This window comes from Lepidochelys kempii, chromosome 26 (genome assembly GCF_965140285.1).
Source record: "Lepidochelys kempii isolate rLepKem1 chromosome 26, rLepKem1.hap1, whole genome shotgun sequence".
Taxonomy (NCBI): Eukaryota; Metazoa; Chordata; order Testudines; family Cheloniidae; genus Lepidochelys; species Lepidochelys kempii.
Window position 1 is genome coordinate 10,912,620 of NC_136405.1, and position 24,587 is coordinate 10,937,206.

A 24,587-nucleotide genomic window follows, 5' to 3' on the forward strand; every position below is an offset into this window, starting at 1 on the left:
ACAGAACAGGGAATCATCAAGTGATCCAACCCCTGTCGCCCATTCCCAGCAACTGGCAAACCGAAGCTAGGGACACCATCCTAACCAATCCTAAACAGACTTATCTGCTGCAGAAGGGTTCCACCAACATTGGAAATAAGTCCCCCGATCTGCTCCTTGTTGCCACTGACAGCCAGCATAGGGACCCAGAGCAGCACCCAGAAGGCCCCAGGATTGGGGGAGTGCAAAGATGTTTTAAAGCCACTTTCATGCCTCCTTCCTGAGCTATGCCGAGTGCTTTTTGGCCATACCTCAGGATCTGGCCCAGTATTCCTTCTTCTTCTTTCTTCTGTTTTAAGGCAATCTCAACCAAATTTCAAGCAATGATTTTGCAACTTGAAAACATTATGGGATCAACCCATTTACTTCTCAGAATTCAGAGATGATGCAAGACAGATTCTCTTTCAAACAAAACACGTTGTTTTGCTGGGGCAGGATTGTACCTGTCAAGTGGTGTTATTTCATTGCCCAAACGATATCTTCTACACAGGAATGCACATCCCCTGAAAAATAACCACTAAAAGACCTAGACCCCTTTACAGCTCTCTGCCACTTAGGGCGTGTCTACACAGCAAAAGCTATGCATGAGCTGGCTTGAGTCCAGCTAGCCGGCAATATAACAATGAAAATCACATAGTGCAGGCTAGTGAGCCGAGCACATATCCAGGGTCCATGCCGGGTTTACACGACCTGCACTGAAGCCCACGCTGCACTGTTTTCACTGCTGTTGCTACCAGAGCTAGTTGGATTCAAGTGAGCTTCAGTAAGCTAACCCCTGTACAGCTTTTGCTGGCTCAACATCACCTGTGTAAAGGGGTCTTATAGTCTGTTTGCACTTTACTGAGTCATCCATTTCCATATGCATGTCATTTGCGTCCACTGACAACGCAACCTCGTGATGTATCTATCTCCTTTCTGTTTGATAGGAAGAAGATGACGATGGCCTTCCTAAGAAGAAGTGGCCAACGGTTGATGCTTCTTACTATGGTGGGCGAGGTGTTGGTGGCATTAAAAGGATGGAGGTAAATCAATATTTGCTTACGTACCTGGAAAACTCACTTGTAAACTCAGCCACAAGACCCTTCTGCCATTCTCCCAGAGGGACACAAAGAGGAGGTGTGACCTCTCTGTCTGGGATGCCAGCGTTAATTGGAAGTAACTCCACTGAGGTCAAAGCAAGTATATGGAACCTCTGGAAATCAGGGCATTTATTCAGGAATCCCATTGAAATTCAATACGAGTTAGGCATCTACCCTTCTTAGGCTCTCCTTTGAAAATTCCAACTGACATATGGGTTTAGGAGCCTAACTTTAGACACCCATCTTTGAAAATGTTGGTGTAAGTCACTGATCGTTCTTCAGTGGGCTCTGTGAATGCTTTGGTTTGGTCTCTTGGGTTTTGTTGACTGCTTATCTCTACCAGTGACTAGTTTCTGTTCATAAGGGATGATCAGATTTTTTCTCCACCCAAAATGGCTTTTCTAGTAAATGGAAATTTCCATTTTCATCAAGATTTTTTTTTTCAAACCCCGCCTCTCCCAAAAATTCAAAATGAAAAACTTGAAAGTTTTTCCAAACTCTGCATTTTTTCATTTCATTCTGCTGGGGAACATACCACTTTCTCTTGCTTTCTTGTGACTGGCTCCTTTGAGAGGAATTGGGACCAGCCCTCCCTGAACCATAATGACCTGCCTCCCAGCCTAAAAAGGCAGAACTAATTGGGGTCAGGTGACAGCCTGAGAAATACCTGGGCCTCATAAAAAGGCTGAGAACTCCAAGTTCTCCACAGGGAGAAAATTTGGCTTCTGTGGAAAGCCCTGAAGTAGGGTCTGAAAGACGGAGGCGATTTCATGGAAGCAGCCTGGGAATCAGGGCTCTGTGCCCTCTTGTATGACATCTGAGGCCTGGTCTACATAAGGAAGTTAGTTCAGTATAACTACATTGCTCAGAAGTGTGAAATAAGCCCCTGTGTAGACAGCAATAGGCCAATGGGAGAATTATCCTGTCAACCTTGCCTCTCAGGGAGGTGGAGTACCTACACTGGCGGGAGAACCCCTCCCATGGGTGTAGGTAGTGTCTTCACTGAAGCACCTCATTGGTGCAGTTGCAGCATTTTAAGTGTAGACAAGCCTTAAGCCACTTTGGTCTGCAGGAGTGCAAGGTACTTTCCTTGTCTTTATAAAACACTGTATTGGTTCTTCTGGAGCTGACCGAAGGGAATTCCATGGAAGCGCACTGTGTTAGACGCATGTCGGGAATCAATTTTTAATAAAAACCCAAATGGAATTTGTTGGTTGTTTTTTTTTTTAATAAACTCACATTGTCAATAGCCCATAACATTCAGTTGTGGCGGGTAATACACTGCCTTTCCCGTTTGCTCATTTCTCAATGGAGCACAAAGGAGAAAGAGCCTTGAGAGCTTTTGTCTTTGATGCTCTACAGATGTTAGGGCATTGTTGTTTTCTGTTACCCTTCAGTAATTTAACGCCAGTGCGAAATGAGTGTATTGGGGGAGGAAAACGCTATCCAATCAGAATGGTAGCATTTGCCGCTCACTTTGCACTGGTGTCAATGACAACTCATGATACAGGGCAATGAGAATGAAGACCATTGACCTCAAGGCCAGAAGAGACCATTATGGGGCTATTATTATGAAGGACTATTGTCTAGTCTGACCTCCTGCATAACACAGGCCATAGAATAGCGTCCATAACTTGTGGTTGAGCTACAGTATATCTTTCAGGCTATGTCTACACTTATGGGGGCATGTAGAGTACAGGCACTCCACGTGTAGCTACATGCCACACTGAAAGGCAGGCTGCGTCCACACTGGTTACTGTCGAGTGTAGCTGCATATCACAGTGAAAGGCTCCGGCAGCGGGGATCTACCAGAGCCTTTCCCCACGGCTGGAGTCTTTCACAAAGGCGCTGGCAGCAGGGAGTCAGCAGGACATTTCACTGCTAAAAGAAGCTGTGTAGACATGGGAGGCCCTGCTTGGGTGTGCAGAGAGCTGTGTAGGGTGCATACCCTGGGGGTTCAGCTGTTTAGGGCAATCCACTCACCTAAGCCGTGCCTCACTGTCTACACTGCTATTTATACCATTCTAGCTGGGGATGCAGTGTCTGTACTCTACATACCTCTGTAAGTATGTGTAAGTGTATCTGTAAGTGTAGACGTAACCTTAGAGAGACATCTAGTCTCAACGTAAAGACTTCTAGTGATGGAGAATCTACCCCATCTCATGGTGAGCTGTTCCAATGGTTTAGTAACCATTGTTCCACTGGGCAAGTGCAGAGCATCCAGAATATACTTAAGGAATGGGACCTTGGACTCTCGCAGGGGTGTAGCTAGCCCTTTGAAATTGCATTTTCTAATGCTTCTACCAACCCCAACTCAAGCAACTGGTCCTGTTGACTCCAGTAGGACTGCATGCATGAATGAGGACTTTTCACTTGATTAATGGTTTCAGAATCAGGTTTTAAGTAAGGAAAGACATCTAGATTCTGTACAACAATTGTCTTCTTTGAGGCAAATGATCTTCTCCATTTCTAGAAAACCCAGCATCTACATGTGCCAAAATGCGCAGAGTGGGAACTCCTTGCAGCTGCAATCAGGAGAGATGGGACTGAACCAAAGCCCCAGATCCCAGCACCCAAAACTCCAGTGTAGACCCAAACTTTGCAGCTTGTCCCTCTCTCAACAGTGAATCTGAACAATGGGGAAATCTAGATCCAGATCCAAATGTTGCAGCTCTACATTCAACAGCAGATGCTATTTTAAGATGCCACCAATGTTTTTCTTGATAGGTCCGCTGGGGAGAAAAGGGCTCCACGGAAGAAGGGGCTAAGCTAGAGAAAGCCAAGAATGCCAGAGTGAAGATGCCAGAGCAAGAATATGAATTCCCGGAACCCAGGAACCTGGGAAATAGCATGCGCAGGTCCTCTTCTCCCCGGAGGTGGTACACGCCAATCAAGGTAGGTCTTATGCAGGTACATAGTCCATGGAATGATTTCAGTAGATACATGTTAAACACTCATACAGCCTTATGGAGAGTTTTTATTTGCAAAGGTTAAAGCAGTGAGAGTGACTTTGTGTTAGGTTCCCAGTCCCAGACCTGAGAATCCATCGAAAGGCTGTTCTAACTTGCACCAGATGCCTTTGCCTCAAGGGGTTATTAGATATAAAGGAGCCCCAGTCATGCTTCTTTTCTCCCACCAGGCTACCTGCAATGTAAAAACCACTGCAGCATCTCTCCACTACCCAAATATTCCACTAGGCAGTGGAGATCCTTAAGTGGCTGGTTAAGCTGCCTTTAGGACTGCTTTGGAGTGGCACAGAGCAGCCAGAAGGCACTTGAGGAAAGGGGCCCTGGACTCTTGCAGTGGCGTAGCTAAACCTTTGAAAGTGCTTTCTCCCGTGTTCATGCCTGAAGCCCCCACAAAGTCTGCAATGGCAGGTCTTCCATTTCCTGAGCGCAGAGAGAGAGAGAGAGAAACCTCTCTCCCACTCTTACTTAATAAATAGGCTGGTGAAGAAGAAAACAATTCTTGCCAGATGCCACAAGGGAGAGCTGCCCCCAGAAAACTAAAGACTGATTCTGTTGCGCAGAGAGTGAATGACTGCCAATGACCCTGGGTCAGCTGGGCTCGGAACACCACAGGGCATCATGCCCATCCTCTGGGGAGGGAATGCCCTACAAACGCTCTCCGGCTGACTTAGAGTAGCCTCGGCAGCTAAGGGCAAGATTCTCGTTTATGCCAAGGCTGTGGCAGTGCAAGACTGTGGAACAAACTCCAACAAGAGCTAAGGACCGTCCCAAACCTCACAACCTTGCGCCCCAAGTGCTAGGGGCCGCTGTCTGACCTGCCTTCCCTAAGATAAACACAGAGCAGCACGTATTGCAAACCAACTCACAAAAAGCCCGAACAAAACAAACCGCTTCGCTGCACGCACACTTCTCCCCCTCAGAAGGGGGTGAGCAAGAGAACGAACCACAGGGGACAGAGGATAGCCAGGCCGCTTAAAGCATGGCTGGAAGGTGTTCAGATACTACAGCGATGAGCAACTTGAGCCCATCTGTAGAACAGACTTTACCTAGTTATTAATCTCCATCACACCCTCACTGGACTACCCCCAAAAGAGAACTTATGCAGACAGAATAACTGCATGCAAAACTTCCCCCGAACACAATCCACAAGAACTCGGCAGAAAAGAAGGAACAATTTCTGTGAACTTGATGATCTGCTACTCCCCTTCCCATATAGTAAGAAAAGTTTCCAGCACCCCACTCTACTCCGAGCAAAATCTTTTCCCTGGATGACATGAACATATACAAATGAATTCACATTGTGTCATGCAGGGGAGTTCTCACATCATCACAAAAGTCAGAGGCAGGAAAGACCTCTTAGGTTATTGAGTCCATGTGCCCACCCAAAGCAGGATTGCTAACTCAAGTATATCGTTCAGTGCTTTTTCCAGTCTGCTTTGAAAATAACACACAACTATCCACGGTTCCGTGTGGGGGAATATTCCACAGACTCACTGGTCTCACCCACTGGAAAAGTCTCCTGGTGTTCATCTTAAATACTCCTTCATCCCAGTGCTCGAAGTGCACACAACTCCATTAGCTAAACAAGACATACAGTTCCCTCTGGTTTTATTACACTGCTTAAAATACCTCCTCACTCAGTGGATGGAAGGTAAATAATGCACGTGTTGCAATCTAATAATGAAGAAAAAAGTCCTCATAAAGCAGAAGAACACAAAACCAAATCTCAGGACCCATGCTGGAGGAAAGTTAAGCTGGAAATTCACCTTTAAGAGGTGATCATCTCTCTTCCTTTGCACGTGATCCTTCGCTTCACACATTAACACAAGCGCCACCCTTAACTCTGAATGTCCTGGCTTTTGTCACTTTATCTGATGGAGTTTTTCTTCCCTTTGCATTTGCTGCCACATTGTCTGTTCTAGGAGTGACTGTCCAGTAGGTGGATGGCCCTTCATTGAGAGTGGATATATTGTAGCTTGAAATACCCTGGGCTTTAAGTGCTGTCAGACAGCAGACTTTTGTGTTGTTACTTATTTGGATGGTACCAAATGGATTTTCCCCCCTTAAACATTCTTTTAGATGTTTAAAAATTTATCAGCTGTATAATCCAGTTTAAATGGATGGATCCATTTGATGATTACCTGTTCTGTTCATTCCCTCTGAACACCTGGCATTGGCTGCTGTCAGAAGACAGGATACTGGGCTAGATGGACCCTTTGTCTAACCCAGTATGGTCTTTCTTTTATGTTCTTAAATAATCCAAGGAGCAAAGCAAAACAGTGCATTTAGAGCAGTTATATAAAAAAAAAGCATTTATACACAAAACAGTGCATATAGAGTCTGCTATAGTCCGCCGGACCAGGGGGATGAAGTGGAAGAGGCTTTCTTCTAGCAACTCACGGAAGTTACTAGATCACAGGCCCTGATTCTTATGGGAGACTTCAATCACCCTGATACTTGCTGGGAGAGCAACACAGACAATCCAGGAAGTTTTTGGAGAGTGTAGGGGACAATTTCCTGGTGCAAGTGCTGGAGGAACCAACTAGGGGCAGAGCTCTTCTTGACCTGCTGCTCACAAACCGGGAAGAATTAGTAGGGGAAACTAAAGTGGATGGGAACCTGGGAGGCAGTGACCATGAGATGGTTAAGTTCAGGATCCTGACACAGGGAAGAAAGGAGAGCAGCAGCATACGGACCCTGGACTTCAGAAAAGCAGACTTTGACTCCCTCAGGGAACTGATGGGCAGGATCCCCTGGGAGAATAACATGAGGGGGAAAGAAGTCCAGGAGAGCTGGCTGTATTTTAAAGTATCTTTATTGAGGTTACAGGGACAAACCATCCCGATGTGTAGAAAGAATAGTAAATATGGCAGGCGACCAGCTTGACTTAACAGTGAAATCCTTGCTGATCTTAAACACAAAAAAGAGGCTTACAAGAAGTGGAAGATTGGACAAATGACCAGGGATGAGTATATAAATATTGCTCGGGGATGCAGGAGTGAAATCAGGAAGGCCAAATCACACCTGGAGTTGCAGCTAGCAAGAGATGTTAAGAGTAACAAGAAGGGTTTCCTCAGGTATGTTAGCAACAAGAAGAAAGTCAAGGAAAGTGTGGGCCCCTTCCTGAATGATGGAGGCAACCTAGTGACAGAGGATGTGGAAAAAGCTAATGTACTCAATGCTTTTTTTGCCTCTGTCTTCACGAACAAGGTCAGCTCCCAGACTACTGCACTGCGCAGCACAGCATGGGGTGGAGGTGACCAGCCCTCTGTGGAGAAAGAAGTGGTTCAGGACTATTTAGAAAAGCTGGATGAGCACAAGTCCATGGAGCCGGATGCGCTGCATCTGAGAGTGCTAAAGGAGTTGGCGGATGTGATTGCAGAGCCATTGGCCATTATCTTTGAAAACTCATGGCGATCGGGGGAAGTCCCGGACAACTGGGAAAAGGCTAATTTAGTGCCCATCTTTAAAAAAGGGAAGGAGGAGGATCCTGGGAACTACAGGCCAGTCAGCCTCACCTCAGTCCCTGGAAAAATCATGGAGCAGGTCCTCAAGCAATCAATTCTGAAGCACTTAGAGGAGAGGAAAGTGATCAGGAACAGTCAGCATGGATTCACCAAGGGCAAGTCATGCCTGACTAATCTAATTGCCTTCTATGATGAGATAACTGGCTCTGTGGATGAGGGGAAAGCGGTAGACGTGTTGTTCCTTGACTTTAGCAAAGCTTTTGACACAGTCTCCCACAGTATTCTTGCCAGCAAGTTAAAGAAGTATGGGCTGGATGGATGGACTATAAGGTGGATAGAAAGTTGGCTAGATTGTCGGGCTCAACGGGTAGTGATCAATGGCTCCATGTCTAGTTGGCAGCCGGTATCAAGCGGAGTGCCCCAGGGGTCGGTCCTGGGGCCGGTTTTGTTCAATATCTTCATAAATGATCTGGAGGATGGTGTGGATTGCACCCTCAGCAAGTTTGCAGATGACACTAAACTGGAAGGAGAGGTAGATATGCTGGAGGGTAGGGGTAGGATACAGAGGGCCTAGACAAATTAGAGGATTGGGCCAAAAGAAATCTGATGAGGTTCAACAAGGACAAGTGCAGAGTCCTGCACTTAGGACGGAAGAATCCCATGCACCACTTCAGACTAGGGACTGAATGGCTCGGCAGCAGTTCTGCAGAAAAGGACCTGGGGTTACGGTGGACGAGAAGCTGGATATGAGTCAACTGTGTGCCGTTGTTGTCAAGAAGGCCAATGGCATTTTGGGATGTATATGTAGGGGCATTGCCAGCAGATCGAGGGACGTGATCGTTCCCCTCTATTCGACATTGGTGAGGCCCCATCTGGAGTACTGTGTCCAGTTTTGGACCCCACACTACAAGAAGGATGTGGAAAAATTGGAAAACGTCCAGCGGAGGGCAACAAAAATGATTAGGGGACTGGAACACATGACTTATGAGGCGAGGCTGAGGAAACTGGGATTGTTTAGTCTGCGAAAGAGAAGAATGAGGGGGATTTGATAGCTGCTTTCAACTACCTGAAAGGGGGTTCCGAAGAGGATGGCTCTAGACTGTTCTCAATGGTAGCAGATGACAGAACGAGGAGTAATGGTCTCAAGTTGCAGTGGGGGAGGTTTAGATTGGATATTAGGAAAAACTTTTTCACTAGGAGGGTGGTGAAACACTGGAATGCGTTACCTAGGGAGGTGGTGGAATCTCCTTCCTTAGAAGTTTTTAAGGTCAGGCTGGGATGATTTAGTTGGGGATTGGTCCTGCTTTGAGCCGGGGGTGGGACTAGATGACCTCCTGAGGTCCCTTCCAACCCTGATATTCTATGATTCTATGATTCAGTTTGCTAATCCCTTTGCCCAGCTGAAAAGGAGAAATGCAGCAAACTGGAAAATTCATTATTTGCATAGTTCTGAACCCCAGTCTGCCCCACTTTCTCCAGACTCATGATCCCTGCTGTCCTTATACAACCCCAGCCCTCTCCGCTTGTCTGAGCTTCCAGTCTGGCCCTCTGCTCCCATACAGGTCTGCAGCTACACACCAAAAAATGTTCTCTTTCCTCCAAAAATAAATGTTATTTATTTATTTATTTATTTGGAAAACTTAATGTTTTCAGCCAAAAATTACACATCTTTCAGTTTTCAGAAGAAATTTTTGAGGTTTTTTGGGTTTTCAAAAACTAAAAAAAAAATTGATTCTTTTTTTGTAAAGTCAATTTTTTCCACTGACAATTCTTACAAAAATGAAAACTGTTTCTTTGTCCACATTTTTTGGGGGTGGGGCTGGGGGGGAGATTCAAAGTTCCCACCTGTTCTACTGTGAAAGTTGCCAGCAAGGCAACAAAGGAGAAGATCATCTGAACTGGCTCTCTCTTTAGCCTTGAGTGTTTGTGCAGTCCATGTGTAGCCCGATTCCAGCAAAGGGGTTTCCACTGATTTCCCTGAAAAACTGTTCCACACTTCGTTGGCTCTGACTATGAGAACTTTTTTTTCTGATGTCCTGCTTAAGTTTCCCTTTATTTAATTTCATCCCACAACAGTTAAGGTCATTTCAAGGCCATTATTATTATAGTAATGTCAGACCACCCCAGCCACAATCAGGGCCACATTGTGTTAGGAGCTGTACAAATGTAGAATAGACAACAAGTTCCTGCCCTAATGACGCAGATAGCAAATGGGTCTGATCCTGGTCTAAGCCAGGGGTATTTTGGTCTGAGGTTCAATCCTATCTCAAGTAATTAACTAGTAAAAAGAGTGGGATGTCTTTAACCATCCTCAAAGGCAATTTGTTCCGCTGGAAATACATTGCCTGGTGCACAGATAAAATGTACTGGATATGTACTGCTGGCAGCTATTCAGTTAATCACAAGCAGCATCCAGGATTGACTGTAATTTTATTGCAGATGTCTTCAAACATCCTTCTGTAGCAGTACCCAAAAAATTCCAGTGTCATGCATTCAGCCTGGAGAGGTTCAATTGGCAGAAATGCAGAGCGTGTTTGATAAAGATGCTAGGTATACTTCTGGGCGCTTCCATTTAGCCGGAAATTAAAAATTCCAACATGCTGCACTCAGGAAAACCCTTCTTCAGATCTCAGGGAAGCGGATTCATTTTTGGAGTGGAACAGTGGCCCCTTATAGAAGGGCCAGGAAGAACATTACAACAGTGTGGGGAAACCCTGGGCAGTAATATATGTTTCTGAGCACATGGTGCTGTGCATAGCTGTACACTTTTTCTGGCCTGGTTAAACGCATCTGGCAAACAAACACAGTATTTGCGTCTTTTCTCACTGCCTCATTCCAGTCAGAAATAGAGGAATGCCTTATTGGGATTGCACAGATGTGCTACAGAGGCAGGAGTTCCCACATGTCAATCTGTCGCCTCTAACTGGGGGCTGCTCGAAAGCGTCCTGTTGAAACTGTTTTTGACAGATAATTGGGGGTTTTAAGAAAAAGATTTTTATTTTTTTAATTTTCTGTGCACAAAGTGTCTGCTTCCTGTGGAAAACTTTTGTCAGAAAACTGAAAGGCCAAATTAAAAAAAAATCCATTTTCCAACGAGCTCTATTCCTAACTAATTCCCCTCTTGAAATCCTTCAGCTAGATGTGAAATTACAATGGCACGTAAGATTTCTCTTTAGCTAAGGCCAAAGAAAGACCACAAAATGAGGTTAATTGTTGCCTCAAACAGTACTACACCATGAGGCTGATAGCTGCCAGGAGAATGACACTGAGGATACATGAATACAGGGTTTTGAAGGGTGTTTGTGATTGCTGCGAGAAGTCACAGACACTGTCTTGGCATAAGGGACAGAGCTAGAAAGACACAAGAATACGAGGTTTGGTAACCTGATATTCTGTTAGCAATCTACAGTTAAAATGAAAGATTAAATGGATTTCTATATAGCACATTGTTGTGACCAAGCTGTCTTGGGGAGGTTGGGTGGTTGGATAAATAATTTTTCATTCTCTGCTCCATTAATGAATCCAAGGCAGGTTATTTACACATATCACAACGCAGCCATCAGGCTGATCTGTGTAGCAGACTGGAAGCAGTTAGAACCAAGTTGGCTCTGCTAATAGGAAACCCATCGCTACTTACAAACCCACTACTCCATCCCAGTTAATGAAGAGAAAGAGGAACTGGTTGGGAATGTCATGAATAAATGCATCTGATCGGTTTCCTTTATTTATACAGGTTTCAGAGTAACAGCCGTGTTAGTCTGTATTCGCAAAAAGAAAAGGAGGACTTGTGGCACCTTAGAGACTAACCAATTTATTAGAGCATAAGCTTTCGTGAGCTACAGCTCACTTCCTCAGATGCATATCGTGGAAACTGCAGCAGGCTTTATATATACACAGAGAATATGAAACAATACCTATTCCCACCCCACTGTCCTGCTGGTAATAGCTTATCTAAAGTGATTTCCAGCACAAATCCAGGTTTTCTCACCCTCCACCCCCCCACACAAATTCACTCTCCTGCTGGTGATAGCCCATCCAAAGTGACAACTCTTTACACAATGTGCATGACAATCAAGCTGGGCTATTTCCTGCATAAATCTAAGGTGCCACAAGTCCTCCTTTTCTTTATTTATACAGCATTTCACCAGCAACCTCAGCAGAGATTCCAGGGAGTGCATGGACAATGGAGACCCTCTCAACCCAACATGGTGCCCATCCAAATGAGAGTTAAGGCTAGGGGCAGAGTGGGGAAGTTTGCACTAGAATGGCGCATGCTTTAAACACCCTTTCAGGTATTTAAGCGGCCCGTAAGTTTTGAGGGAGATTTTCAGAGGTACAAATGGAAGTTAGTCACCCAGCTTCTGTTGATTTTCAACAGGGCCCAAGTGCCTAATTGCTCTTTGAAAACCTCACTGTTTAGAATCCGCAGTAAGTTGAGAGAGGACCTCCCGCTCCATGACTGAATATCCAGCACCTTTCATAAGCACGGCGTTCAGCTGAATCAAAACAGAGGGTCCGGGCTGCACTGCCCCTGAACTGAACTATTCACTGGACACTTGTTGATCACATTGAAAAAAATTCTCTGTATTTCTTGTAATTGCAGGGCAAGTTGGATGCTCTCTGGGTGCTGCTGCGGAAAGGCTATGATCGAGTGTCTGTCATGCGCCCCCAGCCTGGAGACCAGGTACTGTCCCTTTTATAACATTTATTGTACTAAAAAGAAACAAAAAAAACCCCACCCGAACCCACAAACTTTCCAGGTCCCTTCTCCAGTGGGACTGAATGGTCATGTTGCCGGGAGATGTCTGTCCCTGTTGTCATATACCAACATGCCATCTCAGAAACAAAACCTTAGTCACTTGCATGAACTTTGTTTGCAACTGAGATTCATAAGCGTTCAGATTCCTTTGGCTCAGAGGCCTGTTGACACGGTTAAGTCATGTAGATCACGTTGCAATAGCAATTGTCCATCTACACAGGAACTATCAATCTGATATCGTTTTGCTGTTACAATTTTATGGCCACTTTCAATTAGCTAGAGCCTTGGATGTGGAAGAAAAATGTACATGCATTTCTCATTGCTCAAAGACCAAGTTCTCCACCTTACACTCCAGGGGTGAAATCCTGACCTCATTGAAGTCAATGGCAAAACTCCCATTGACTGCGATGGGGCCAGGATTTCACTCCATAATTTTAAAGTCGATTGGAGTATTTCCTATTCAGGAATTGGAGGATGAGATCCAGGTTTTGTGTGTCTTAATTTGGAACCTCATAAAGCTGTTGGTTTGCCAATATTAATGTCTAGCTGGTGAAAAGCCTCTCCATAATGGAAGGGGATATGTGTGAGATGTAGTGGGGTGGGGTATCTGTTCTCATGTTTGCTCTGTCTATAGCAGATCCTGGGCTCAAAGCTTCGTGAATAGTATAGAATAGAAGGAAGGAGCACAGATAATATGTCTGCATCTATTCATGTGTTTGTATGATTACACACATCTTCAGAGAACGGGATAGTAAAATCCGTTAAAATCAGTGGACGTGTGCGTCCTACTTGAAGGTGAAAGGAGAAATTGTACAAGCTGAGGCACCAATGCCAATGTTAACTGTTGCATTTCATGTATAATGTGTTTTCTATTCCTATTTTTCTTCTGCTAAAACACATAGATTAATATATGTAGTATATGTTCTAAAATACATATCAGAGTACATACGAGACATGCAACATGGGCAAGCTGACAAAATTGTAGAAACCATAAGTTTTGCATATACTGACTTCTTGTGACTTTAATTGTGCAAACTTGCAACATTGACAATGCACTATCTTAGTTTGGGTGTGTATCTTTATATGTGTGTGTTTGTATACATACACCCACACAATCATATGTCTATCTATAGCTAAATCAGCAGAACTGAGTCATCTATGAATTGTACTAAATAAATATAGTTAATAGACAGAGGGCCAAATTTATCCCTGGCGTAAATCAGCTGAGTGCAGTCGTGTTACATCAGGAACATATTTGGCTCAGTTTGTTCATATTGGTGTGTAGCATTCAGAAGGTTTCAGGAAACTCAGATAGACAAGAAACAGTGCTAACAACCATGTAATATTTTTGATAGTGATCCATAGCTCTGTAATATTTGGCTCCCTGTATAGTTTTCCATTGGCTGCCAAATGAATTGTGAGGGTTGTGAATAAAAGCATTAATACTTTCTGCCTTCAAGGCTAAAATTTGCAAAAATGGTGTAGTCATCTGATGCCTGTCTGGAGGAGTTCATACTCCACAAATTGCTAATGCCAGGCAGTTTGTGTGAACTTTCCCCTTAGAGATCTGAGTACAAGTGGTGCTTTTTTCTTCTATGGATTTATCTCATACGTTGATAAGCTAAAACTATGCTAGTTGAAAGATTCTGCCCTTAGTTACACCTGAGAAAATCCAGAGTAACTTCACTGAAGCCAATGGAGTTAGTAGCGATCTACATTATTATAACAGAGAGTAGCGTCCAGCCTTCCGTGTGCATATGAGCATAAAAACAGCTGTACTAGCTCAGACCAATAGTCCATCTAGCCCAAGATCCTGTTTCTGACAATGGCCAGTGCCAGATGCTTCAAAGGGAATGAACAGAACAGGGCAATCCAAATGATCTGTCCCCTGTCATCCAATCCCAGCTTCTGGCAGATGGAGGTTTAGGGAAACCCAGAGCATGGGGTTGTGTCCCTGGCTATGTTAGCTAATAGCCATTGAATGTATCTCCATTGAACTCCATGAATTTCTCTAATTCTTTTTTTAACCCAGTTATACTTTTCGCCTTCACATACACTGCATTGATCCTGCTTTTCTTTTACTGGTTTTGCATCCAAATAAGTCCATGCAGTGGAGCAACTGGTCTAGACAGGGACACTCTGAAAAACGAATCCAAATTAACTAAAGGTGTGAATTCAAAGAGGATTACTTAAACCATATTAAACCCCTGTGTGGATGCTGTCTTTCAGAATTAAAGTGCCCTTCATTTGGTTTAGTTTAATTCACTTGCAGTACAGAACAAAAAGACGGTCGCTGCCTGAAAGAGCTTACAATCTACGTCGTCTTACCTAGTAGTACTTGTGGCCCAATCATTGGCAGCCTTTCCAGTTGTGCCAATGGGAGCTGGGTACAGGGAGTGTGGGCCTGTTATGGGCCTATGGCAGAGCAATTTTACAGGCATTGCTGCGCTGACCCTTTATCGCGTGCTTAGTGAAGCCCACGGGGCCATTTCCTGAAGTTCGTGCAAATTCGCCACATTTTTTAGCTGCAGGCTCAACCTAAAGTGAGGGGGAAATAGCCCTAGAACTTGGATGTTGAACAAGTGAGAGCACAATAGATGCTGCGACTTCGAGAAAGTGTAATTGAATGAATGCAAAATAAATTCTCCTGCTTTGGGAGTTTGAGTACAGCCTAGTGGCTAACAAGGCAATCGGAATTAGGAGTCATGGGATACACCTGGAAAGAAAGAAAGAAAGAAAGAAAGAAAGAAAGAAAGAAAGAAAGAAAGAAAGAAAGAAAGAAAGAAAGAAAAATCCCGTAGCAAGTCTCAGAGCCCAGGGTAATTGACTCGGGCTCGCAGGACTGGGGTTAACAAATAGCAGCGTAGATGTGTGAGCTTGGGTTGGAGCCTGGCTTTGAGACCTTCCCCCCTCACTGCTTTTCAGAGCCCGGATTCCAGCCCAAGCGCAAATGTCTATACTGCTATTTTTAGCCCTGCAGCACAAGCCCTGTGTACCCAAGTCAGTTGACCCAGGCTCTGAGAATCGCTGCCATGGGTCGTCTTTTGGCTGTGTAGATGTACCCATGGGCTCTATTGCCACTGATTGGTAGGTGATCTAGAGCAAGTTGTTTACCTTCTCTGTTCTTCAGTTTCCTCCATCAGCAAAATTAGGAGAATCATAACAATTTGCTACCTGTAAGGGAGATGTGAAGCTGTGAAATCCTCAGACAAAATCCCCTGTAGTGTAAAGGACTGTAATGTTTTGACCTATGAAGGAAGGATGGTTAAAGAACTGACCTGGGAGTCTTAAAACCAGGCTTATATTCCTGGCACAGATGTTCTGTGTGACCTCGGGCAAGTCCTTTAACCTCTCTTTGCTTTTCTCATATGTAAAGTGGAATTGATGATCACTACCCCACCCTGTGAGGCTAAATTCCCTTGTGTGTGAGGGGCTCAAAGAGCGCAGTGAAATGCCACTTAAATTAAATTTTAAAAGCATGCAATTAAAAATTATTTGTAATCAATTAATTAAAGCCAATGAATAAAATAAGCCCTTTGAGATCTCTTCAGAGCTCCCTCCATTGTTCTCTGGTCACTTTTCTGGTGGAGGAAGTGGAAGCGTATGGCCAAGGCTGACGTTATAAGCCCAGCACAGTCTAGGTTACCTTACAGTTAGCTTCTTTTTGTGAGCCAGCACACATCAGACACTAGCTCATAAAAGACATCCCCGCCTTGGTATGATTGGCACCCAGCGCTGAAGAGAAATCCAGCATGAAGGTTAGTGCTGGGTTGCTTGGATTGGCAGTGTGGAAACAGACATAAATCCAGGCTGCAGCTCTCTGTGCCTCCCAGATACCTAAATACAGACACCCCCGTGTCAGTGTTAATCGTTTATATTCCCTAAAGACAAAAATAAAAAATTAAATTCCCTTTCTCAAAATGAAAAATGGGGAAGCCCTACAGAGGAGCCCTCACAGGCGGGGCTCAAAGTGACACACACAAGTTCTGCTTAACCAAAGGATGTGTTTCCTTTGCAACACATATTGCATCACAATGACATGAAATTTCCATAGATGTAAACAAACCCTACAGCAAGAGTCCTGTGGTCAGGAAGGCAGGACAGTTATGTGTTCTGGAGTCTGGCTGGAGAACTTTGGTCTGGTTTCTTCCTTTGAATCGCCATCCTTATGTCAGGGATAGCTCCCCTTCAGAAGTGGGCAGGGAAGATGGTACATCCTGTTTAACATTCTGTTTGGCATTTGCATGCAATTGTTGTTTCAGCTGAGGCCACTGTTTCAGCATCATGTGTGTGCACAGAGCCATATAGCCACACCTTCATCCACCCCCATACACTTCTCCACACAGTCACCCCACACACAGACACCCCACAGTCACACACACACACACCTCCCCACACAGACACCCACACGCACTCTCTCACCGTCACGTGTTTCTTGCTTGGGGTTTGCGAGCACTAAACATTAGCCAGCATGGTAAGGTTGAGAGATTCTTCCTGGCATGAGCAAGTTGGGCTGTGGCATGTGATTGTGAGTAAGACACTCAGACCTGCCAGTGCAGTGGTGGCTAGCAGCAGCAAGGACAAGCTTTGTTCTTACCAGGTTATGAAATCTTTGGCACGGCTTGGTGATATGCAATCGTGGGGTATTTCACAGAGATCTAGATGACGGATTTGTTTTTGGTCCTGTTTTTGTCCTTTGTGCTGACAAAAGGGGCTGGTACTTGAGTGTTCCAGCCAGCAGGTCAGTAAACAGATCCAGGCTGCTGGCATCAACGATTCCAGGGGATCCTTGTGATTTTAAAGCAGAGCTGCAGCTAGTTTGAAACGGCAACCCTGATACGCTGGAGCCATGTGTAAACGCTGGGCCTTGCCAGCTTCAGAAGGCAGGAAACTGAAGGCAGTCAAACTCTCAGGGCTTAGCATTACTGCTGCATGGGGCAGGTCAGCCGCTGGCTTAGAAATTCTCTCCTGACCCTCCTACCCTCCTCTAAAGGACCCCCCCCCCACCAAAAAAACCCCACCCCACTTTCAAAGATAATCACCTGAGCTGCTGTAGTTTGAGCACATCCAAACTGCAAGCCTCAGGCAAATGCAGAATTTGCCTCCGACCTACAGTCCTGTTGGACTCACTGGAGCTGCCCCCCACTCCGCGGATATAGAAGTCGAACTACACCTACATGGGCACGGTGTCCCCCTTGTCCAGGGCAGTTACTTCGTCCCTTATGTCTGCAGGCAGAAGCTCCCTGGGATTTCCACATTGCAGTGCACTCAAACCGTTCACATACAACCCCATCGACAAGCGTTCCAACAGACGCGAGGTCCCCATCAGCGGCTTCCGCTGTAACTGCACGCTCCCTAGAGCTGGGCGCCCTGCACAACATTCAGTGGGGATGCTGGGGTCCAGACCTGATCTTTATAACTGAGCGGATCCCCCAAATCCAAACACTGCCAGACAGGAGAAGAACTCCAGTTCTGATACAAATCTGAGACGGTACCTATCTCTCATTATTCTCATTGGTCTGCCGTCTCCTGCTACCCCCATCTGCTGCGCCACTTCGAGACATAGAGTCAGTAGCCTCTTTCATTGCTCTCCGGTCCGGATGCTGTGTCGTAAGCATAGGCAGCATGGACTCCGTCAGTCAGTCTGGGACTGAGATAACTAGAAAGCCCCACAGGTTCCCTTCTGAGTCCAGTAGCCTCAAAATGAATCCATTTTAGATTCATTACCACTGAGCCCTGTCTTTCCTCTACCAGGAGAAACACTGCACTGTGTATTTTCAGGAAAGGCTTAGATAAGTATTTGGAGCCTTGCAGGCAAAAGGAATGGCTTGTAAAGAGTCACTTGAAATTTGCGGACAGGAACCCTTGAGCGTGTGTTATTTCTAAGAGCTACAAGGGGGCCCTTGTGAAAGCAATTTGCACCTTATTTCTCTCCATTTTCTCCCCCTCCCAAAAAAGAGTTGATGCCCAGCCCCTTGGTGGGCACATTAATACACCCACTCGATCAGCATAAAAGTATAAAGCTAAACAAATAAAGCAAGATGCAAAGTAACTGAAAAGAATCTCTGTTTATTTTGGAGGCTGAAAAATAATTGGACTAGATCCCAGGATGACACCACTTTCATAGAAGCATTCCCTTGAAGGAATCAGTTCCTTTAAGCCGGAGGTGGGCAAACTACGGCCCGCGGGCCACATCCGGCCCGCGAGACCCTCCTGCCCAGCCCCTGAGCCCCTGGCCCGGGAGGCTCGCCCCCGCTGTTCCCCCTCCTCCGCAGCCTCAGCGCAATGCTCCGGGCCGTGTGGCGGAGCAGCAAGATCCTGGGGCAGTGGAGCTGCAGAGCCCGGCCTGACCCGGTCTCTGTGCTGCTCAGTGAGGGGGCAGGGAGCAGGGCGGGTTGGATAGAGGACAGGTGAGTTGGGGGGGTGGTCAGGGGGTGGGGGGGGTGGATAGAGGTTGGGGCGGTAAGAGGACGGGGAACAGGGGGATTGAATGGGAGCAGGGGTTCCAGGGGAGCAGTCAGGCTCAACGGGTAGTGATCAATGGCTCCATGTCTAGTTGGCCGCTGGTGTCAAGTGGAGTGCCCCGGGGTCGGTCCTGGGGCCGGTTTTGTTCAATATCTTCATAAATGATCTGGAGGATGGTGTGGATTGCACTCTCAGCAAATTTGCGGATGATACTAAACTGGGAGGAGTGGTAGATATGCTGGAGGGCAGGGATAGGATACAGAGGGACCTAGACAAATTGGAGGATTGGGCCAAAAGAAATCTGATGAGGTTCAATAAGGATAAGTGCAGGGTCCTGCACTTAGGACGGAAGAACCCAATGCACAGCTACAGACTAGGGACCGAATGGCTAGGCAGCAGTTCTGCGAAAAAGGACCTAGGGGTGACAGTGGACGAGAAGCTGGATATGAGTCAGCAGTGTGCCCTTGTTGCCAAGAAGGCCAATGGCATTTGGGATGTATAAGTTAGGGCATAGCGAGCAGATCGAGGGACGTGATCGTCCCCCTCTATTCGACATTGGTGAGGCCCCATCTGGAGTACTGTGTCCAGTTTTGGGCCCCACACTACAAGAAGGATGTGGATAAACTGGAGAGAGTCCAGCGAAGGGCAACAAAAATGATTAGGGGTCTGGAACACATGACTTATGAGGAGAGGCTGAGGGAACTGGGATTGTTTAGTCTGCAGAAGAGAAGAATGAGGGGGGATTTGATAGCTGCTTTCAACTACCTGAGAGGTGGTTCCAGAGAGGATGGTTCTAGGCTATTCTCAGTGGTAGAAGAGGACAGGACAAGGAGTAATGGTCTCAAGTTGCAGTGGGGGAGGTTTAGGTTGGATATTAGGAAAAACTTTTTCACTAGGAGGGTGGTGAAGCACTGGAATGGGTTCCCTAGGGAGGTGGTGGAATCTCCATCCTTAGAGGTTTTTAAGGTCAGGCTTGACAAAGCCCTGGCTGGGATGATTTAATTGGGGATTGGTCCTGCTTTGAGCAGGGGTTTGGACTAGATGACCTCCTGAGGTCCCTTCCAACCCTGATATTCTATGATTCTATGATTCAGGAAGGAGAGGGGGGGTTGGATGGGGTGGTGGGGTGGGGGCAGTCAGGGGCAAGGGTTCCGGTTGCAGTCAGGGGACAGGGAGAAGGGGTGGTTGGATGGGGCAGGGGTCCGGGGGGGGGGCCGGGAAGGGGGAGGAAACGGGTGGGGGGGTGGATGGGGCAGGCGTCCTGGGGCGGGGCTGTCAGGGGGCGAGGAACAGGGGGGCGGGCGGATAGGGGGTGGGGACTGGGCCACGCCACGCTCCCCTAACTGTCCCTCCATACAATTTTCAAAACCCAATGAGGCCCTCAGGCCATAAAGTTTGCCCACCCCTGCAGTAGAGGGACATAAATATGGCCAGGGTACATGTGGATGCACAATGAGAAGGAAGTGGAGTGGAGACTGGGAGACAGGAGCTCCTGAGCTCTCCTCTGAGTTCTGCCCTGTCTCTCTCAGGGGTCAGTGCTCCTGGAACCAAAGTCGCAGAGGTCAGTATGGAAATCAGGTCACCATGCATGGGGGATCCTTTGGGGCACTGAGTCAGAACCTCCAAGGGGACTTAGGCTCAGCATTGCAGTGCCTTGTGTTTAGGCGCCCTGGTGCCCAATGGAATCTGCTGCCCCAAATCAGGTGCTCAGGCTTCCTATATAATGCATGGGGAGAGTTAAACACCTAAGAATGGGATTCTCAGAAGCCAGCATGCTGAGCAGTGAGTTCCCTAACATTAAGTGCCAATGAATTATATAATGAAATGACTTCAGTACCTGCATTATTCAGAAAGATGGCAATCTTTTGTTCATCTCCCTTATGAGTAAATCCCAATGCCCTCAGAAGTAAATCAAACGCTTCTTTAAATCTTTTCCAGTTTTCTGTGGCATTTCTCGGCATTTTTAGAAATGTGGGAACTCTTAATTGAGCCCTCTTATTTCATTCCAACTAATTTTTCACTAGTTTCCTTCTTCCAGTTCTCTTTTATCACAGCCTTCAATTCTGGTACCCTGTGTTGTTTCATATCCAAGTAATCCACTCGTCTTAATAATCAGTCATTGCTAGCAGTTTAACAACAGTCTATTAGATACATGGTTAACATATATACAGAGCATCTTAACTCCGGGCAAATTATCCGTCTAACCTAAACCCAGCTGCCTCCTCCCACTGTCAGCTCGCACACCCTGGAGATCTTATTCATTCTCTTTAGGCCACACTCACCCCACAGGTCAAAGGGAGTTAGACGCCTGACTCTGGGCCAGGGGAAGGAGCCTCTCTCTGCTTAGGATTCAGAAGCATGAACCCTTTCCTGGCGTTAGGCAACTGAGCCAGGTCAGTCCTTTCTGATAAAAAGAAGGAGGCACCACCCTTATACCCATGGATGTGGGAAACATAAGTTCAAATCCCCCCTTTGCCTGAGTCAGAAAAGGAACTTGGGCCCTGGCCTTCTACCTCCTCGTTGAGTGCTCTGGGTATTGTGAAAGGGGGGCGGGCACCATCTCCTTCTTACTTTTTATGGGTGAGGTGTGCTCTGAGAGCACCTATCAGAGTGAATCCTGCAGGCAAGATAAGTGGGGAAACTCCTAGTTTGTGAATCCTCACGATGGCTTTGCACATGCCCACTGGCAGACAGGTAGATGCCAAGGAATGCTGGGCACCTACAAGGTGAGGTAGCAGCTGTACAGGGGTTTGGAAGAGCTAACGCTTGGACTTCGATATCTAAGTGACACTTAGCTGCCTCCATCCCTTTGTGGATCTAGCCCTTAGTACTGGATCCAAAGCCTACTGAAGTCAATGGAAAGACTCCCATTGGCCTTGATGGGCTCTGCAGCGAACCCTTAATCTTCCCATGAAGGTAAGCATACTCACCTCTCATGGGGTTGTGAAGTGTGATTACTGTTAGCAAGGGACTGTGAGACTCCTGGATGGAAGGCACTGTAGAACTACGGCAGGGCTCAGCATTATTACGATGTGCCGATGTAACACCGACAGATCCCGATCGTCGGTAGGCGAGATCGAACCTGGGACTTCTGGAGCTTAGGCCATGAGCCTCTACCACATGAGCTAAAAGTCAACTGGCTCTTAGCTAAGGCTGTAGAACAGACTCATTTTTACCTCTCTCTCTCAGTGGTCTTGGTGCCACGAAATGGGACAGAACACCACACACCAGAAGGTGTCTGGGTTACACATAAATATCATGTGATTATCAGAGCTCAGTATTTCTGGAAGCTGTCTTTTTGTCTAATGGCCCATTGAGGCTCTGCCAATTGACATCAGTTGAGGATCCAATCCATGGTATTTATCTGTGCCTTGACAGGTCATACATCCCACTCTGTATCCGCAAGAACGAAATGTGCAGCAAGCTCTTGTTTTCAATAGCAGGGATCTTTCTGACGTGTGTTTTTCGTTGGAAAGCAAAAGGAAAAGAGAGGGTCAAGCAAGACCTGTTTTGAATTCACTCAGAGAAGCTAAGATGCACAAAGAAGTTGTGAAATTCTTTCCTCAGCGTCAAACCTGGAAATGGTCTGAGGTTACCAGCAGACACAGCTGTTTCTAATAAGGCAAGGAAGTCAGGGTAACGTGGGATTCCTGTGGTCTTCTCGCATTCTAGAGAGACTAGGTTTGCATTTTTGTCTGCATTAATGAGGTTATTTTTATAGTCAAAACATCATCAGATGGGATTTTTTTTAAAAAACTTTGGGCCCTTTTATCATTCTGGAGGAGAGCTCTCATTAGTGCAAAGGATCCTCGTAATTAGAGTGGCGCCCACTAGTGGCACTTGAAAGTTGTCAGTTGTGTTTCTGTGTTTTTCAGGAATTTAGGAGTCGATTGTAAAAATGTGTTTGAAGCTTAAACGCGGCCTATAAAGTCTGAAGCTGGGAACAAATTATGTTTATATTTTCATTGGTAATTTACCGGTAATTTGCATTGCTTTCGCATTACTTGTGCATGTAGGTGGAGGAAAAAAAGCATAACAAGACCATGCAAAATTATGTATACAAAAAGAGGCCATGCAAGTTACCCAAAATGTACAGGTAGAAGTATTTTTTAGATGAAAACTCTTTGCAATTTCTCCAGTGAAGTCACTTGGGCTAGTATCTTGTTAGATATCAATGAAATGTCTGTGGCACAAACTGCATTTAATTAGCTGATGAGGATGGGGCTCTGAAATATTGTGAAAATTTTCCTTGACAAAATCACAAGTATGTTTTTACAATGAAACATGCACAAAATCCTCCCTATCCCCAATTAAGGTTATTTCTTTAAGTTACAATGAAAAGCCAAAACCTCAACTTTGGATGGTTTCACTGTGAATGTTTCATACAGCTTGGGGAATAAGATTTGCCACACTGAAATAGATCCATTGTCTACCTAACAGTGGGCTGTTCCTGGTTAGGGCCCTGACTCTGCAAAGCACTTGAACACACGCTGAACTTTAGGTATGTGCTCATCTTATTGAATTCAATAGGACTTAAACACATGCTCACATGTTTTGCTGAATCAGGGCCTAAATTCCCACAATTATGCAAAATGGGGAGGGGAAGGAGCTTTTTGCTTGACCCCGCTGGTGACCATCTGAGGCCATGAAGCCTGGGGATTGGTAGCCCTTTTCATGTTAATCTTAGCTACTATGATGACAGATCTAACGTGTCCTGCTAACGTATATAGACTGTTATCATGGGCGGCAGCATGATTTACTGGTTAGAGAACTAGACTGGGAATCTGGGGACCTGCATTCTGCTCTCAGTTCTGAGACTGACTCTTTGTCTGACCTTGGTCAAATCACTTAGGGCCAGATTTTTAAGGGCATCTAGGTGCCTTGCTCCCCAAAGAGCTTAGAAGACAAGAGACAGCAGACAGACAGATGAAGAGCACAAGGACACAATGAGATAATATTGGTCTGCATAATAGGCACAGCTACCTTAGATACCGATGCCTAAGATGCTTGTGCTGCAGAGGAATCATAGAATTATATCATAAGAATGTAAGGCTGGAAGGGACCTCAAAATGACATCAAGTCCAGCCCCCTGCCCTGAGGCAGGACCATATTCCTCGACTGTCCCTGACAGGTGTTTGTCCAACTTGTTCCTAAAAACCTCCCATGACAGGAATTCCCCTACCTCCCTTGGAAGCCTGTTCCAGAGCTCAGCTACCCTTTCAGTGAGCACATTTTTCCTAATGTCTACCCGAAATCTCCCTTGCCACAGAGTGAGCCTATTACTGCTTGTCCTCCCTTCAGTGGACTTGGAGAGCAATAGATCCTCGTCTTTTTATAACAGCCCTTTCCATATTTGAAGACTGTTATCAAGTCCCCATTCAGTCCACTTGTCTCAAGACTAAACAGCCCCAGGGTTTTAACCTTTCCTCACCGGTCAGGGTTTCTAAACCTCTGATCATTTTTAAACCTCTGATCATTTTTCTTGCTCTCCTCTGGACTCTCCAGTTTGTCTTCATCTTTCCTTAGGTGTGGTGCCCAGAACTGGACACAGTACTCCAGCTGAGGCTTCACCAGGGCTGAGTGGATCAGGAAAATTACCTCCTTTGTTTTCACACTATACTCCTGCTAATACACGCCAGAAAATTAGCCTTTTTCGCAAGTGCATCACATTGTTGATTCATATTAAGTCTGTGATCCACTCTAACCCCCAGATCCTTTTCAGTAGTACTACCACCTAACCAGCTATTTCCCATTTTGTAGTTGTGCATTTGATTTTATCTTCTTCAGAGTAATACTTTGCACTTGTCTT

General features: G+C 45.8%; 1 protein-coding gene across 1 annotated transcript in view; it reads left to right on the forward strand.

Annotated features, from left to right (window-relative positions):
- ANTXR1 (ANTXR cell adhesion molecule 1) overlaps positions 1 to 24,587 on the forward strand; it is a 181,156-nt gene that overhangs the window by 121,525 nt on the left and 35,044 nt on the right. Inside the window, exons 15-17 of the mRNA XM_073325259.2 lie at positions 966 to 1,061; positions 3,846 to 4,013; positions 12,158 to 12,238. Coding sequence (XP_073181360.1) covers positions 966 to 1,061; positions 3,846 to 4,013; positions 12,158 to 12,238 — 345 coding nt within the window. The remainder of the gene's footprint in view (positions 1 to 965; positions 1,062 to 3,845; positions 4,014 to 12,157; positions 12,239 to 24,587) is intronic.